Here is a 17,777-nt window from a genome sequence, read left to right as displayed (position 1 = left end):
TATCTCCAAGCCTGTAAATCACCCAGGACGTCAGAAGGACAAGAAAACCCCAATGGTTTGCTCCAAGAGGGCTGCCTCCCAGACAGAAATCGGGATTTATAGAAAGCTATTTAAAAAATAAAGCAGGAAATGAATCTGAAGCTAGAAGCAGGTGTGAGAGGTGTGTGTGGGAGTATGTGTATGTGTGTGCACATGCGTATGCGCATGGCCTCCTGAAGTCAAAACAGAAACGTCAAGAAGACATGTCAAATGCGTCCGATTACAGGACAAGCGTCTTTCTGTCCGATCCCATTCAACAAAACACTTCCTAGCCCATGTAGGACCGGGTGCCCAGCGGGAGGGAAGTCCGGGGGGCAGATGGGAGACCTGGCCTGGGGCAAGCTATGCATGTGGGCCTCACTGCCTCCAGTGTGTCACTGAGCCCCCCTCTCTGCATCCTCCTGAGGCTCTGCTATGCCACCAGCACAATGAAAATTCCAAAATCTTCCATCATGGAGCATTCTGAAGACTTGGTAAGACTCCACATGTAAGGAAATAAGATGTGCAGACGGGAGCGGTAGTGTGGTTCTGGATAAACCTCCAAACCAGGCCCCAGTGGGCAGGAAAGGGCCCAATTCAAGGTGTCAAACCACAATGATGCCGACAGTTTCTGAGAGCGAGCTCTGGAGAAGACACTCCAGAGAGGAAAAGGAGAGACTGAGGAGCAGGCAGGTGAGTGCCAGTGGGCAGAGGAGCAACGGCCACCGGGTGAGGGTGATGGGAGGCACGTGAGGAGAGGCGAACCCGCCGGAGAAGCGGCAGGAGGAAGGGGAGAGAGGCAACTCGGATACAGAAACAGGGGGAGGAAAGTAGTGGGAGAGGAGCGAGGAGTCAAGAGAACATAAAGCATACGGAGCCAGGAGGGAACAGGAAATCGATAAAAATGCCTAAAGTTGATTCATCCAGAGACAGCAGCACAAGCCCGTGATTTGGAGGCGTGGCGAGACGCTCGGGGAAGTTCAAGAAGAAACTTTGCTGCTGGGAGGTGGGTGGAGAAGGGCCCAGCCCGGCTGTGGCTCTTCCTTTGGGACCCGCGTGCACAACTCGGGGGGCTGGCGCACACCCCACATTCCTTCCATAAACAATAAAGGTAACTGGAAATACGTCTGAGGGCAGAAGCAGGCGCTGACAGTGAGCAGGAGTACGTGCCGGACTCTGCCCCCAGCATCTTAGAAACGCAGCTGTCAGCCCAGTGACCCCTCAAGACCATCAAATCTTCTTCTTAATGTTTCTTGTAGCTGCACGTGGAATGATCGGGAGCATCCAACGAGCACAGGCGAGGCCAGCAGGTGTGCCGGGGAAAGGGGCGTGGAACCTGGGGAACGTGGCGGCAGCGTCACCTGTCCTCGGAGAGGGACTCCCTGCCCTCGGAACTAGTCTGCTCTGTTTTGCATCTTGCTTCCTCATGACCCGTCTCCCCCAGGACACAAGTTGGGGAGGACTCAGCAGTTCAACTCCCGGACTCAAACACCAAAGCAGCAGCCTCTCTCCAAGCACAGAGTGAGGTCACGGTCAGACTCTGTAGATGACATTCCCACCATGAGGCTCCAGGAGTTCAGGCCCTGAGGGAGACCCTCTCCTGCCCTCTCTGGGGGTGGATGAGCCAACAAGCCCCTTCCTCATCGGGTTTGAACTGGCTTCCTTCAGAACCATCAAGAGAACCACCATAAACCCTCAGCAGAGAGTCTCACCAGCCTTCCAAAAACAGGCTGCCGAGCCCTGGGCTTTTGATGTGAAGGAGAAAGATGCGCAAGAAAGGAGGAAGACGGTCTAGGCAGGGGAGTCTGCATTTGGGTGCTGATATTTTATAGCTACGGAGAAACTTGGCAAAGCAATCACTGGTCACAGCGAGCAATCTATTCTTTGCATTTCCATCTCTCCAGCCCACGATCGGTGCCATTTGGATTTCATGGTCTAAAAATATCTCCCAAACTTCCAAATATGTTGGCATGAGCTGGTGGACTCAAATTTTTATTCCATTTGCAAATGTTTTTACACAGCTCTTTTCCCCCCTTGCATGCTATTTCTTGCTGAATCACTTCCATCATTCAGTTTGACATTTATTCTAAGCAGGAAGGAAATCATCTTAACACAAATGTCAACCTTGGCCCTGAAGGCTCCTGAGGCTGCAGAATGTGAGAGAAGGAAGGGTCCTCCCTGGAGGGAGAGTAAATGATGTGTCCACTGGCACAGTGGAGGGAGCAGACTCCGGCGAGGGCCATTCCGGGCCACATCTGACCCTGAGCAGCACTCTGGAGCTCTCTGAGCTCTTTCCTCACCGTAACGTGGTGGCGATGGGCTAGAGCAGCACCTGTGCCTTCCAGCCCAAGATAAATGGCCCCATTCAGAGTGACAGCCGCCATCTTGGAACAACAAAGCTCTGCTTTACCCTCTGCCTTCTCCCTTGTCCACCTGAAGCCAAAGTCTACCTTAAAGCACCAATCCAATCATGCCACTTCCTGCTGGGAAACCTAGAACATTCATTGTGTTCTCTACTCAGCCATGTCTAATTCCCCATCCTCGGCTCTACCATATTGGGATCCACACACACAGCTATTTGGTTTTCACCCCCAGTTCCTGGCTCACAGCTTCCCAAACCCTGGGAACTTTCTAAGTGTTGAGAGTGATCAAGGTTTCTTTTGTTATGTTGATTCTGTGACTCTGAGGAAAGCACATTGGGATGGGGACTGGTGGCCAGTGGAGACAACCATGGGACTAGGTTAGAACTTCCAGTAAGTATTCCCGCTGCCCGGCCTCCTCTGGGGAAGGATGAGGGAGGGGTCGGGATCCATCACCAATGGCCAAATTGATGATTTAATCCATCTACGTAATGAAGCCCCATAAAAAAAGCAAAGCAGGGTGGGATCTGGAGCGCCTATAGCTTGGTGACGCATGGAGACAAGGGAAGAGTCTTGGTGAGTCTGGAGAGGTCCCAAAGCTCCAGCCATCCCTTCCCCACAATCCTGGCCCTGTGTACCCTTCCATCTGGCTGTTCCTGAATCCCATCCTCTTATCGTATAGAAGGAATCCAGTAATTAAAATGTCTCTCTGAGTTCTGTGAGCTGCTCTAGCAAACCGGCCCCAAGGAGGAGGTCCCAGAACCTGACTGACAGCTAGTGGGTCAGAAGTGCAGGTGACCACCTGGGCGTGCGCCTGGCCCCGGAAGTGAGGGTGGGGCAGTCCTACCTCCGCGCATGGACTCTGGTGCCACCCCTGATAGACGATGTCAGGATTGAGCTGGACAGTGGGACAGCCAGCTGGAGCCTGGAGCATGATGTGTTAGTGTGGGGAGCCCCTCCCCACCTAGGAATTTGGTGATCAGAACACCAGACAGGACCTCACACCCGCCTCTCCAACTGCCTGCCCTCCAGCCTCCAAAGGCTGGTCTCCACTCCACCTCACGTGCTTTTGTCTTCAGTCTCATCCCCTGCAGACTGCCTGGCCCTCCCGCGCCCCCTCTCCTCCCACCTCTCGATACCCACCGAGTCATGCTCACCAAATGACTGCAAATGCTCTGGAGTTCACACCCTCACGCCACCCACCCACAAAAGATCACCTCTGCTGGTGTTCTCTCCCAGGCCCTAGGGTCACCCTCTCCCTCCCATCAGCCCTGACTGGGTCACAAGTTCTTTCCTGTACCCACCACTCGGTGAGGCCACCGCCAGGCTGACTCCTAACAGGGGCCACCTCTGGAGTTGAGCACCGGGTGAATCTGGACCCAAAAACATGGTTCAAAATAGGGAGGAATAAAGTTCCCAAAGGAAAATCAGCCAGCGGTTGGTGGGAGCAATGGAGGCTGATGGGGGACACGTGGCCACTGGTCACCAGTGCCCGCTGCTTATGAAAGGGGCTGGGCAGAAACCTGGAAGGTCAGAGCCAGGGGGTTTTATAAATGGGAAGATGAAGGACCAACAGGGGCCCAAGATTCATTCAGGCCCAATGCCACGTGTCCAGATGCCCAAGCAGTGCTCTTCCCCCTGAATTATGCAGCACCCAGGAACCCCAGGAACATGGCTCCACAGCCAATCGACTTCATGGGCAGAAGCTCCAGCCACAGGCTTCATCGTGACAGAAAGGTGAAGTGAGGGATGGTTTGACTATGAAGTTTGAGACTACGAGGCTCGAGGGGGCGGACTGCACACATTTCCCACAGGCAAAGCCCCACAGAGTGCGGCACAGAGCAGGCGACTGGCTGAAGGCTGGTGAGGAAGAAGGAACGTGATCTCCCTCAAGAGCGGTCTCACCACTCAGCCTTCTTTCCTCCCCGGACCACCTCCCATGGACGCCTGGAGCAGGGAGCGAAGAAGAAAAGCAGGCTGCAAAGGCGCAGAAAGGATGGAAGGGTTGATCTAGAAGGTTCTTCCCAGAGAATGATGGCAATAAGCCGTCCAGAACAGTCCCTCTGATGCCCTTTGTTCAGGGCCTTGCTGAAGAACTCCCACGCATCCCTCAAGATGGGGCTGCAGAATCACCTCCTTCTGGAAGAATTCCTCCACCTACCCCACCCCAGTCAGACCTTATCCTGCGAGCCTCCGGGCTGGGGCTCACTGTTCTCCTTCTGTGCAGCTGCTCACGCAGCTTGCACCCCCGAGGACAGCAAGTCCACAGGTGCTGGATAAATACCGAAGGAGACAGTCAACACAGTAGAGGCCACCCCATGAGCAGAGCTCAGGGAACACTGAGACTTCTCAAAGTAAATGGAGACACAGTGGACATTATGGATCGTCTGCAGGGTCTCGAGCTCTGGAACAGCCAGGAAGAGTCTCTGCAGACTGAAGGCAGACATCTGAAGTTGTTCCTGCTGTGCCTAACCTGCCATCTTCTCCAATAAGCTGAAGGGATGAGATGGGGTGTCTCCAGGCCTTCACCTGGGCCAGGAACAGCTGGGAGGCAGGTGAGCAGGACAAGCTTGGAGGGCTGGCTGGCCTGGAGCAGCAGGGGCTCAACAAGAGCAGGAAAAGAGGTTAACAGACCAGTTTCCAATGAAGTTCATTTTGGAATTCAGGGGACTTCAAAACCACGTGGTCCAAGCTCCCACTGCTGGAACCGGCCCCTCACATCACCGGGTGTTTTTAATCAAGGGGAAGCACAGAGAACCAATTACATAAAACTGGCCACTGTGACCGTAAGTGTCCAGCTCAATGGCATTAAGCACAATCATACTGCTGTGTCACCCTCACCACTGTCTATCTCCAGAACATTCTCCTCTTCCCCAGCTAGGTCCCCATTCAACAGTGACTCCTCCCTTCCCCGAACCGCCCAACCAGCACCCTACTTTCTGTCTGTAGGGTTTGCTGTTCTACCCCTCACAGAAGTGGATTCACAGCATCCTTTTGAGGCTGGCTCACCTCATCCAGAGCAGTTCTTCACGGCGTATCACATTGTAGCAGGGGGTCACAGTTTCCCACCTTTTTAAGGATGATGCTGTTCCATGCACATGCCTTTATCACCCTCACTGGAACCTTCCAGCAAAGATGAGCCATTCCTTTCCCTCCAAGACACCCTCTCCCGGCAGTCAAGTCTGACCTGTACCAAATCCTCGGGCTTGAGAGCAGGTGGCCCTGCTGCGCGTCTCCCCACCACACCCTGCGTGGGTCTGTGACACCTGAGAGGTGAGTCCCCTCAACCCAGCTCTCTGAGGGGTATCTGGAAGTGAGGCCACAGCCCTCCTCCCTCACCAAGCAAACAATGCTGGGTATTGACTTTGAGCTTTGCAATGGAGACGTCCTAGAGATGCAGGGGGGTGAGGGCGGCACAAGGACATGAACGTATTTCATGCCACTGAACTGGACCTGTCCTCATCCAAATGGTACACTTTATGGCTCGTATAGTTCCCTACAATTAGAACAGGTTAATATGGCTGAGGTAAGCCCCACTCAGCTGGAGTCCTGGCCGTCTTGACTGAGGGTGGCAGCAGATCCAATCACCTTGCTCCATCCCACAGGTTTTACCTGCGTGAACCCACTTAACCTTTACCGCCATGCGGGAGGGAGTCATTGTTACCGTCTCCATCCCACAGGTGAGGACGCTGAGATGCAGGAAAGGGAAGGTCACTCCGCTGGGACTCAGGCCCCTGCAGGCTGGCTGAGACTCCTGTGCCAACCCGCCTTTCTCATCTCATCGGACACAGAGGCCACGCTGCGGCACACGCCAGCCCCCACCCGCCCAAGCGCCCAGCCTCCCGGAACGGAAGTGCGGCCCCCGGGGAGGGCCTGCGTGGTCCCGACAGCCCAGAAACCAAGGCGAGGTCTGCCTGTCTCCAACGGCAGCATCTTCCAGAGCTTTTTTTTTCTTAAATATGGAAGCAACGAGGTCCCCGGCTTAATTTGTTTCAAGCAGTGACACTAATTAATGTTCCAAACACTGGGGTCTAGGGACGGATGGCGTGCGTGCGTGTGCACATGTGCGCGCATGTGGCTTGTGTTTGGCTGATGTTCCTTTTCCCCAACTTTTGGGTATTTTACCTGAGTCAGACTCTTTCAGCTCAAAAAAAAAAAGTCTTTCTTAAGGTCATAAAAGCGCCGTGTAATCACGCAGGTATACGAAGCCCTCCAGCCTCCCCCGTACCTAGTTTTTTGTTTGGACTCTTCACCTGACAACATGAACACTGGGGATCTGAGGCCAGAGGCAGCTGTCACAGCATCTCGGCCTTTAGAAGCAGCGGTTCTCAGGCCAGGGTGCTGCCACCCCCAAGGGAACCTTCTGCAAAGCCTGGGTGTGGTTTTATTCATCACAACAGGGAGGTCTAGAGCATCTCGTGGGAGGGCCCAGGAGGCACATCTTGCAAGGTGGGTGATTTCCTGCCACGTCAGGAAGAGTCCCAGCTGCAACTCCAATAGCTCCCCCATTAAGAAACCCTAAAATATATTCAACTACCTAATTTTTCAAGGAAGAATTAAAGGCACAGAGATACAGGAGTTTCTTGTTAAGGTTGCACAGCAATTGTGTTAAAAAAAAAAAAAGGTCTGACCTCTTCCAACCCATCTCCAACTTCATCCTCCCGCCACCCAGCTCCCCCATCCACCCAAGGAGCCCCCACACAGCCACTGGGAGCTGCTCCTGCCGGCACACCTGCTGAATTCCTCTAGGGCTGAGCTTCCACGTCTACAGAATGGGCTAGACAGCGTCTATGTGAATAGTGCCTCGGCTCACAAAGCCCACCAGAGAAAATTTCTTAGACTAGCCAGGGACATGCATTACAATTAATGAATGGACACTGATACATGACTATTAACTAAAGTCCAGACTTGATTCAGTTTTCCTTCATTTTCACCCAAAGTCCGATTTCTGTGCCGGGATCCCAGACTTCAAAGGGTTGTCATGTGCCTGGAGGCTCCACTGGGGGTGCTGGTTTCTCATTCCCTCCCTGATCAAGAGGACCTTGACAACTCCGAGAAGCCCTGGCCACGCATCTGCAGCCACACAGGGTTCTCTCAGCATCCCGCTTCCTTAGGAACCCTGAGTCAGGCAGCCAATTCTTTTTGTTCTACACCTTTCTTTCCCTCTCGATGATGTCAGTTTCTTCCTTTTCCCTTAAGAAGAGTCAGAGCTCACGCATCCTAACAGAATTTCATCAGAGTTTCATCACATTTCTTTCCAGTAGAAATGCCACTATGAACTTCACCAGACTTTCATCACAGACACTGTCTGTCTCTCAGCAGAATGGCACAAGAATGGGGAAGAACAACCTCTTCTTAGATGCCGGCCACAGCCAGATGAGCAGGTGAGTGAGCGTGTCCATGTAACAGAGGAAGGAAAAGGTTTAGGCTGGATATGTGGCTCAGTCAACATTAGCTGGCTCAAACAGCACAGCCAGGATTCAAAGCCAGGTCTTATGGACTTTCATTTCTGCTTCTGTCACTTAGCTTGCACTTTCTGGGCACTGGCGCTGTGTCCGTCTGAGTATCTGAGTCAGAGTATCTGGTATACGGATGGAAAGAATGGATGCAAAGAATGGATGTTTGCACGTGTGAAATGAACAGTGAAAACAAGTCTTCAGTCTCTTGATATAACCCAACTTGAGGTCCACCCAACCATAGGTTTTACAATCCCATTTCTTGTCCTTCCATTTTGGTGCCTTCCATTTAGTGTGAGAGTAAATGAGATCTTTGTTCTCTAAATGTGTGACATGGTCATAGTTGCACATACAAAATGCAGGAAGAATGGGCTTTAACCCTGTGCATAAAGCCAAATCTACTCAGTGCGGCTGGGAAGCTTCCCCGACGCATTGAAACAGTCTGACCACTTGAGTCAATAGCCTCGGTATATGCATTATTGGAGTAACCTGCTACTTTGCTATTATTTATAGTCGCCATCAGCTCCTCAAGGGCAGAGACCACCTTATCCAAAACTGTTCCCCCATCTTAACCTAACACAGGACCCGCGTTACGACCTTAAGGTAACACATGACCTTAACCTAACAACTTCACCTCCACTAGACCTGAAACCAATCTCTGCTATTATCTCTTGGGTTGGGCCAGCAGAAATTTGGAGCAATATATACATTAAACCAAAAGAATCGAGATTTTTCTCATGAAACTTCTTGCCAGCCAAATAAGCTGTTAAAATCTTGGCACAAAGAAGGAATTGGGAAGAAATCTCAACATTCCCTTCAAGCATTTGAAAACCCAAAGGTAAGTGCTAATGACTTTCCCAAGAAACTGGAACTGAGGCAAAGGGCAGAAGCCCTGGACCCCAAAGTTCACAGCCAAGATCCTGCTCCTTTCTCAACCAAAGATGTGTTTGTAAGAGCAACTGGAATATCTATTTTAACCATGTTTTGAAAATGCTAATGTTTCTCACGTTATAAATTAGTAAGATGCTTCATTCTTTGAAAGTATCACAAAAGCTACACAGAATTCTAGTGTCAGCAGGACTGAAGTTCTCCCTGCTGATTGAACCCAGCGCTTCTGCCAATTTGGTGAGCGTTACTTGTATATGAACACACCCGAAAGTTAAGAGGGCCACCGTTCTTTTCACCAAAGGATGGTGCAGATGATGGACAGGTGTCCTGGTGCTTTCCAGGACTCCAGCACTGGCACCCAGGAAGAGCTCAGCAAAGGCAGCTCCTATTAGCTACCAGACACTGAATCGACATATTTACAAATACTTTTAATTCAATGTTGTTGTTGTTTTTTCCTGAATGACTATCCTCAATGAAAGATTAATGAGGAAAAACAACAGCAGAGCTATACCATGGCTTATACCGCAAGGCTTCCTGTACTTAAGAACCACTGAGAAAACATAAAACCGCCGTGACCCTCAAGTTCAACAGCACTGCAGGTAAGATGGCAGATAAGACTCTGCCCTGCCAGACCTTCTCACTACGCCCTCCCGGCTCCTGTCAAAGGGGCCTTTTGCAAACATCCCACATTTCTGTCTAAGGGATTTCTTGATCCCTGGGAGCAGCCCTGAGCCAGTGGGGGGTGGGGGGGTGGGGTTCAGGATAATTCTGTTCTACACTGCATTCCAGGGCTCCCCGGGGTGCCTGAGCATAACTGCCCCCAAGGTGGGTGAAAAGAATCTTAACTTTTTCTACCTCAAGGGTGGACAGATAAGCGACACAGAGATACACAGTTCAGCCGTGCGACAGCAATGTCATGTGGGTGGGGACATGTAGGGGAAAATCATCTAAAAAGAGTCCTCAAAGGGGGAGAGAATGCAAACAAGATTGATGACCCCAAATCCGAGGGACCCTGTGCACTGAACTCTGCCTCAGGCAATGTGTGGAGGGAGAATAAGAGCCCACACTGCCGCACTCTCTGCTCAGTGCTTCCATGAATTACTTCATTTAGTCCTTTTGACAACCCGCAAGGCAGAGCATCTTAGGTCGCCTTAGCAGACAAGAGACTGGGGCCATTAGGAGTAGAATGATTTGTTGGGGACCACAGAGCAAATCAGCACAAGACTCAAGGTCTCCTGGCGGCCAGGCTCCCAGCCACATCTCAGAGCCATCCCGGTGCCTCATCCAACATGGCTCCGGGAGCGAATGCTCTAAATGTCAGCGGCTGTTACTGATGAAATAAATCAGGTCTCCGCGACTGGAACAGACAGTAGTGCGGCTCCACAGGTGACATTATAAACAACCCAAATGGATAAAAACATTTCTTACCATTAATCCGCTGTTTTCACATGCTCAACTCAAGCTCAGCAGGGATCAGAGAGGATTTTATATGATCCTTGGTGGAGCGCTGGATTTTTGGGGGCTGGGGTGGAGAGAGGGGATCTGGCATGGGAGCACTAGCAGGAAGAGAGGCTCATCTGCTCAGCCTGCACCTGGCTGCACTCTCTTTTCTGTTCATTTTTTAAAAAGATTTATTTATTTATGCATACAAGAGCTGGGGTACAGGCCAGAGGTGTGGGGGGTGAGAGGATTCACCAGAGACAGAGTAGGAAGCAGAACAGGCAGATCTATGGAAATACACTGCTGAGGGGAGCAGCAGGTGAGGCAGGAGCGGTCTCCTGCGCCATATGGGCTGCTCCCTGGCTGGCTGGGGATCAAACTCATGTTGTAGTGGCTGGCAGTAGCTTGATAGTGCTGTCTTTAACCCCTGCACCAACAGGAAGGCCCTTTTTTCTGTTCATTTGATTCTGACCCTAAGCTGGCATGACCCAGAGGAATCACACAGCAGGGAGAATGTTCTGTGTGCACCCAGGTGTCCAAGACCACGAGGGGGAGCAGGCAGGAGTGGGGAAATGGAAGGCAGTCTTGGAGGAGTCCTGAGTTTGAAAGCTGAGACCTAGCTTATCAGCCCTTGACCTTCAGCAGGCTAAGCACCTGGGCCCGATCCCTCTTCTCTATGGTTCCTCCTGTCCTCTGACTCTGTGACCTGCCAAACACCTCCCTCGGTGCCGGGCCCCTGAAGCCCATCATCTGCTGCTCAGCGACTATTGCTGATTAGTCTGATTAGACTTGCTGGTGACTAAGTCATGCCGTTTCATTTTTAGGACTGACATCACCGAGACAAGAAGCATCCATGGCTAACATGCATACAACGAGACAAAGCAAAAGCTGGGGTTTTAGGCAAGGCCAAGGGTAGGGGGATATATGGGTGGTAGAGCGAAGTCTCCCCATCAGTTCAGATGCCCAGGCCAGAGGAGACATTCCCGAGACTCAGCATTTTCAAATGACATTGGAGAGCATTTCACCCCATCCCCCTGCCAACAAAGACACCCATAAAGGCAAAAATGAACTTAACCTCTTAACCTGCTAATCTAATCTTTAGATTCTTTCTAACAGGCTGTCTGCTTCTCCTGTACCACACATGTGGGGAAAACCAGATTTGGGGATGTGTAGGAAGGGAGGAACCGCTATATCTGCTGTTGTCGTTCCTGTATAAAAAGTCCATCGCTCCGTCTGAGGGCTGGACTTTTTTTAAATGGATACAAACAGGGGCCACCTGGTGGTGCTGCCCAAAGGGGTTATAATAAATTATGAAACGCTACCAAAATGCTGGGGATTGTGGGTATATTGGTATTTATGGACCTCAACTCAATGTTACCCTCTCATGGGGTCCAGATAATTTTATGTCTCTTAAAAGAGCGCAACAGTGGACAGAAGGACCAGGCCATTCAGGCCGCGGAGCTCAGCAGAGAGAGAAGTCCACCCCCTGGAGGAAGTCAGCGGAGCTTCTGTCTGGAATGTTCCCTGAGCCAAGTGGACAGGATCTACACGGCTCATTTGTCAACTATGTGCAAGAAAGAATCTTGTCTCTAAGTTGCAACCGAACTGTTCTTGGGAGAAAGCATTTCAAACCTTCTGTGGTAGGAGGAAAAGTCCCATCCAACAGGTACAGCTGGATGGGATTTGACTTGCTTCCATCCACCCCTGTGAACAGGAGGCGATGACGTAATGCAAGAAGAATAATTTAGCATTCAAGTCCGCTGAGGTTAGCCTTCGGTTCTCCAAGTGGGAAAAGGGGACTACCCACCCACTGGGCAAAGAGCAGCTGCCTTGTCTGATGCCCCCCAAAACCTCCTTTGGAGAAGCCTCCCCACAAACCACAAGGGCAGGCTAACCATGCTGCCCCTGTCTGCAGCCTGGCACCGCAGGTGCACTCCCTCACTGCAGATGCTGAACTACCGAAATGCAGCTGTTTCAAGTCGCTTGGTCCCAGGGAAAGAATTACAGCTCACGCCCTCGATAGCCTGGCCGAGATCTGGCTGTGTGACCTGGAAATGAACGCTGGACCTTCCACTGGATGTTTGTCATTACCTGCATGAAACCCAAAGCAGAGAGGGACCCAGAGACTTGGTCCATAGAATCATGGACCTAACAAGGCCTGTTCAACTCAGTCAACAGTTCGCAGGTCTGACTTTGCCCTGAGATCACCCTGGGCCCACACAACAATCCACCAGAGCAACAGCATCCAGCTTTGGGCTGGAGCCTGGCATCTGTTCTCACGTATGTCTCATTTTTTTTTTAACTTTCCACAGAAATATTTTTAAGTGAAGAACAATATCATACACCCATACACACACTTACGGTCAGTATGTTCCCTGAACCCTCTAAAAGTAAGCTGGAGGCATAGTCACCCTTCGGACACGAACTATCCACATCTTGGCTACTATAAATAAAGCTACAGTGAACATGGGGGCTCACGTTCTTCAAGACAGTGACTTACTTTACTTTCGATAAATACCCAGGAGTGGAGTTCCTGCTTCTCCACATCCTGGCCAGCACTTCTTACCTCTTTTTGATAGTAATCATTCCAACAGGTGTGAGATGGCGTCTCCCTGTGGTTCTGATTTGCATTTCCCTCCTGCCTCATGACATTGTGCACCTTGCATGTACCTGTCAGCCACGTGAATGTCTTCTATGGAATAATGTGCAGGCCCTTTGCCACATTTTCATCAGGTTGTTTTCCTTGCTATTGAGTTATATGAGCTCTTTATATAACTTGGATATAAACTCTATCAAATATATGGTTTAAAAATATACTCTTCCATCTGGAAGTTTCCATTTCATTTTCTTGATTGATTCTTTGACTTTTGAATTTGATGGGTCTCAAACATCGCATGTGGTTATCACTGCCTCCCTTCACTGACACAGCGCTCCACGCCTGTTTGTTTTCATGACATGAACCCTTTGGAAGAGACACCACAAACACTGATGTCCCACAAGTGCAATGTGTCTGTTACTTTCCAGTACCGGACACAGGTCTTTTTAGGCCTATCGCAGGTATGCTGTATATATTTCTATAGACAGTCGTCAGGAGGAGAGGGGATCAGCTCGCCTCCCTACACACAAGTGTGATGGCTCTGGCTGAGTGGAGCCTGCCAGCTCTGTGCTCAGGTGCCTTTGCCCAGGTGAGACAAAGATACCCAAGTCTGAGAAGTCTTGCTGCTCCAAGTGTGCTCTGCTAACCAGCAACACTGGTCTCCCCTGGGAACTTGCCAGAAATGCAGTTATGAGCACATCCCCAGACAGGCCAGGCTTCAGTCCCTGTGTGTTACCCTCCTCCGCCTCCCTACCCACATCCCCCCAAGTCTTTCATCAGGGACCACGGTGACATAGTGAAGACAGCGCCACGCTGCGGCCAGAGGACTCCTGTGTGAGCCCAACTCCCTCCCCGAAATAGCACGTGTCTTCTCAGGACCTGTCACTCGCTCACTCGTGAGGAAGAGACTGTGTCCCCTCGCTTCCAGCACGGGAGCCCCTGGGTGTGAGTCCCTCTCTGCCTCTGCTGAACTGCGGAGCTATGGTCGTCAACCCCTAAACCGAGCTCTGGTTGAGAGGCTTGAAAGCGTCATAGAAACAGAGTCACAAGGAAGGCAAGGAGCTCAGAAATGAAGAACAAGATAAAAGAAGATGATTAGAACAGAGGAGGCCATGGATTTTATCAGGGTGCAGGAAGCAGGTAGATTAAATATAAGTGAGTATGGGAGCAAAAAAGAAAACACATTTACCAAGTAGCTACAATGCCACGTTGAGGAGTTTTCTATCCATCATGTCTGTTAAATCTCGCCACCACCCTGCGAGGAGGCATCACAATCTCCATATTAGAAATGAACCAACCAAAATTCAGGGGAGTCCAGCACTTCGCTCCAGGGTCCACAGCTAGGACAGGGCAGAGCTGGGTTAAACCAGGGGTTGGGGGGCCTCCTTCACCCGCTTCCCACTGAATGAAGATGGACACGACGCACCGTCTCCTCACATCTGTCGGGATAGCTGTTATCAAAACAACAGACAAGCCTGGGAAGGACGTGGAGAGGCTGCAAAATTTGCACTCTGTGGGTGGGAAAGCAAAATGGTGCAGCTGTGCTGGAACACCGCAAGGTGGGTCCTCACCACTAAAGCCAGAACTAGCCGGGTCCAGAAGAAGAGAAATAAATCAGAATCTCAAGACACAGTGACCTCCCCAGTTCACTGCAGAGCTCCTCACACAAGACCACCGAGAAGTGGAAACAGCCTGAACATCCATCAACAGATGAGGAGTCAAGGAGGGGGGCACGAACCCCCTTTTAAAAAGACCCACAGTGCACTGTGGTGGGAGTACAATGAGGGAATGGTTTGCAAGTAGGATACTGTGGAGTAAGGTTTCAATTCCTCCTCCTTCAGTCTTCAGCTTTCCTGGATTCTCTCTGGGAACTGCGGCTCTAGGTTTCGATAGATCTCAAACCTGCCTCTGAGTGCTGGAATAATTCTAGAGAATGATAAAATGGAGGCTCTGTCAATTATAGGTATTAGCTCTCTCTTCTCTTCCTGGGCAAGGCATGGTTCGGAGCGCTGGCTGGGAAACATGGGAGGAGAAGCGGGGAGCCCACAGGCTGCAGGAGGACCCCAGGTCTGGAAGTCAACCAACACGTACCCAATGCATGTATGTGCAAAAGGTCGTGTGAGTCTGTATGTCTGCATGTGAGTCTCCGTTTGTGTCCCTTTTTAAATGATCACATATCACCACATGAACTTCATTCTAATTTAACTAAACACAGTGCTAGAGACAGAGACACGTGTATTTTTTTTTTTTTTGGAATATATGTATTTTCAAACTCATTTTAATCACTTGAAAAAAGCAAATGGGAGAGTATCAACTGCCAACCCTTCTCTCGGCCACCGACACTTGCAAACGCACACAGACATAGATGCCAACAGCTGGACCCCCCCCCCAAACCCCTATTACTGCCTGGATGCTCTCCTCCCTCCTGCGGGTGCTGCCTTTCAGGGAGGCACCCTCTCCAGGCTTGAGCAACCTCTGAAGAAACCTGTTGCCAAGTCTGAGGTCCTGTGCCCGGGCCCCACCTGGTGGCCACATCTGTAAAAGCTATTCTAAGAGGAAGACTGGCGGGGAGTGTTAACTCCAGAGATCCCTGAACTCCTCCTGACCACATCAGTCAGGGGTCAACTGCGGGAGGCCAGAGAGGTATATCCCCTGCTCACCTTGGCATAACACAGGTCACGGTCAGTTCCCCACCAATGCCCGGATACCCGTGCAGCCTCACGAGAGGCAGCCATCAGGATGACTAAGCCACAGCCACTAGGCAAGAGGCACCAGAAAGGGTCCTGCAGCCCTGAAGTCTGTGACACGGGGTTTCCCCTCCTGGGTGAGGAGCGCCACGACCATCCTCTCCCTGGCTTCCCCCAGTACAAGGGGGTTTTTATCCAGAGTGCCAGGTGCAGAAAAGACGCTGTGTTCCTTCTAGCCAGGCATTTTTGTGCATTTCATTCTGACTAGCAAGGAGATGCTTTCCAGGGGAAGGGTGCTGGGGTGCTGGGGGGACCTCTAGCCCCGGTTCCTCCACATTTCTGCGCGCTCGCTCAGTGCAAGCAAGAGAAGGAGCCGCAGTTACGGCCCAGGGACTATCAGGACCCCAATCAAGGAGCTGTTTCAGCCACAACACCACCCACCCCCACCTGCTGGCACAGCTCAGCCCCAGTGCCTGCCCGGAGGTTTCAAGTCTGAGATGCACAGACACACGCTCCGATTGATCTCCCCGAACGAGAACCCAAAGGCACGGATTTGGTGAACCCGAGCCCCCAGCTGGAGCAACGCCAGGCTCCTTCTCCACCAGGATGGGGCCCTCGGAGCACGGCGGGCAGGCGACGGCCCCCTGCGCTCAGGCACACCCGCGGCGCTCACACACCCCCGCTCTGGGCAGCACCTCTGCTCCCCCAACTCCAGGCTGCACCATGTAAACTCAGCAGCGATTCCCAGAGAAGGGACCCCCAAGCAGAGACACGGCGCTGGCCCGAGGATCCACTTTACGAATCGGGAAAAACCACACGGTTCTTCCACGCTCCAGGACAAGGTCCCGAGAAGGAGCCACCCGCACCCGCGCGCGCACCGGCCGGCCCGCTCCCCGCAGGACTCGGGGGACACGCGCGCTCGGGGCAGGCCGGCGTCCCGCCCGGGGACCCGCGCGCCCGGCGACCCCCGCCCCCCGCCGCCCCGCGGGGCGCCCCAGCGGCCGGGTACTCACACCAGCGCGTGGTAGAGGAGCGCCCAGCCCCGCGGCCTCTCCAGGGCGTCGTAGATCAAAGTTTGGACGCGCCGGTACCTGGCGTGGTTCCGCTTGGCCGGGCGGCTCAGCGGCGTCTTCGCCAGGAGCCCGAGGCCCTGCGGGGTCCGGCGCTGCCCCTCGTCGCGGCCGCCGCCCTCCAGCAGCAGGGTCCCGTCCTTGTCGGCGCCGGCCCCGAGCGCCAAGGTGACTTGCTCCCCGTCGCCGGGCGCCAGCCCCGCTCTGCGCTCCTCGTCGCCGGCGGCCGCCGCGTCCCCCCGGCGGGGTCAGCCGCCCCGCCGCCCGCGCCGCCCGCGCCGCCCGCGCCCGCCGCCCTGCGCGCCTTGAGCCCCATCTGCCGCGGCGCCGCCTCGGCTGCTGCTCCGGGAAGACGGGGCGCTCGGGGTGCGGGGACCGGGCGGCGGCGGCTGCAGACCCGGGAACCCCAATGCCATGATCCGCGCGCCCCTCCCCCCCCCCCGAGCGCGGGCACGGGCGGGCCCCGGGGCGCGGGCGGCCGGGCGGCGGAGGTCACATCCCCCGGGGCGGCGCGGGACCCCGAGGGCGCGGGCGGCGGGGGCGCGGGCGCGGGCGCGAGGCGCTAGGGCGCGCGGCGGCGGGAGCCGGGCACGGACGCTCCGGGGCGGCGGCGGCACCCGGGCCGGCGAGCCCGAGGCAGCATCGCAGTTTATTTACACGCCGGGCGCCCGCCGCCCGCCCGCGCGCGCCGCCCGCCCCGCGCGCCCGCCCCCGCGCGCCGCCCGCCCGCCCGCGCCGGCCCCAGCCCCAGCCCAGCCCCGCCGCGAGCCGCGAGCGCCGCCGCCCGCCTCCCTCCGCCCGCGCCGCGCCGGGGTGCGGCCCATTGTCCCGCCCCGTCTCGGCGGGAGGCCCGTCGGCGCCCCGCCCCCCGCGCCCCCGCCCGGCGCCCCGCGGGGGGATCGCCCGGCTGCCGGCCCCGCCCGCGCGCGGGGCTCCCCGCGCTCCCGTGGGCGTCGGGGCTTCCCCGGGCGGGGCGCGGGGGGAGGGAGGGGCGGCGGGGGGCGGGGGTGTCTCCTCGCGGCGCGGGTCCTGCCGCGGCAGCTTCGCGTCTTCTCGGCACTCCCGGTCCTGCCCCCGGGCCGGGCACGTCAAGCCCAAGTTGCCGGTCGGCCGGGACCCCGAGCACCCGCACCCCACGCCCGCCGCGCGGCAGCGCCCCGGACGCCCCTCTCAGGGCTCCGGGTGGACCCAGCGCCCCTCGCCGGCCCCGGCCCTTCCCGGCCCCTGCGCCCCGCGGGCGGGCGAGCGCAGGCGGACGATGG

The 17,777-nt window shown here is 54.3% G+C and overlaps 1 protein-coding gene across 1 annotated transcript in view; it reads right to left on the bottom strand.

The window, feature by feature from the left end:
• KCNQ3 (potassium voltage-gated channel subfamily Q member 3) overlaps positions 1 to 16,846 on the bottom strand; it is a 207,764-nt gene extending 190,918 nt beyond the window's left edge. Inside the window, 2 exon segments of the mRNA XM_054691974.1 lie at positions 16,459 to 16,756; positions 16,759 to 16,846. Coding sequence (XP_054547949.1) covers positions 16,459 to 16,756; positions 16,759 to 16,831 — 371 coding nt within the window. The 5' untranslated portion in view covers positions 16,832 to 16,846.
• Between the last annotated feature and the right edge of the window lie 931 nt (positions 16,847 to 17,777).

This window comes from Talpa occidentalis, unplaced genomic scaffold (genome assembly GCF_014898055.3).
Source record: "Talpa occidentalis isolate TD23 unplaced genomic scaffold, MPIMG_talOcc4v2.1, whole genome shotgun sequence".
NCBI classification, from domain to species: Eukaryota; Metazoa; Chordata; class Mammalia; order Eulipotyphla; family Talpidae; genus Talpa; species Talpa occidentalis.
This window is presented reverse-complemented; position numbering and strand designations above follow the sequence as displayed.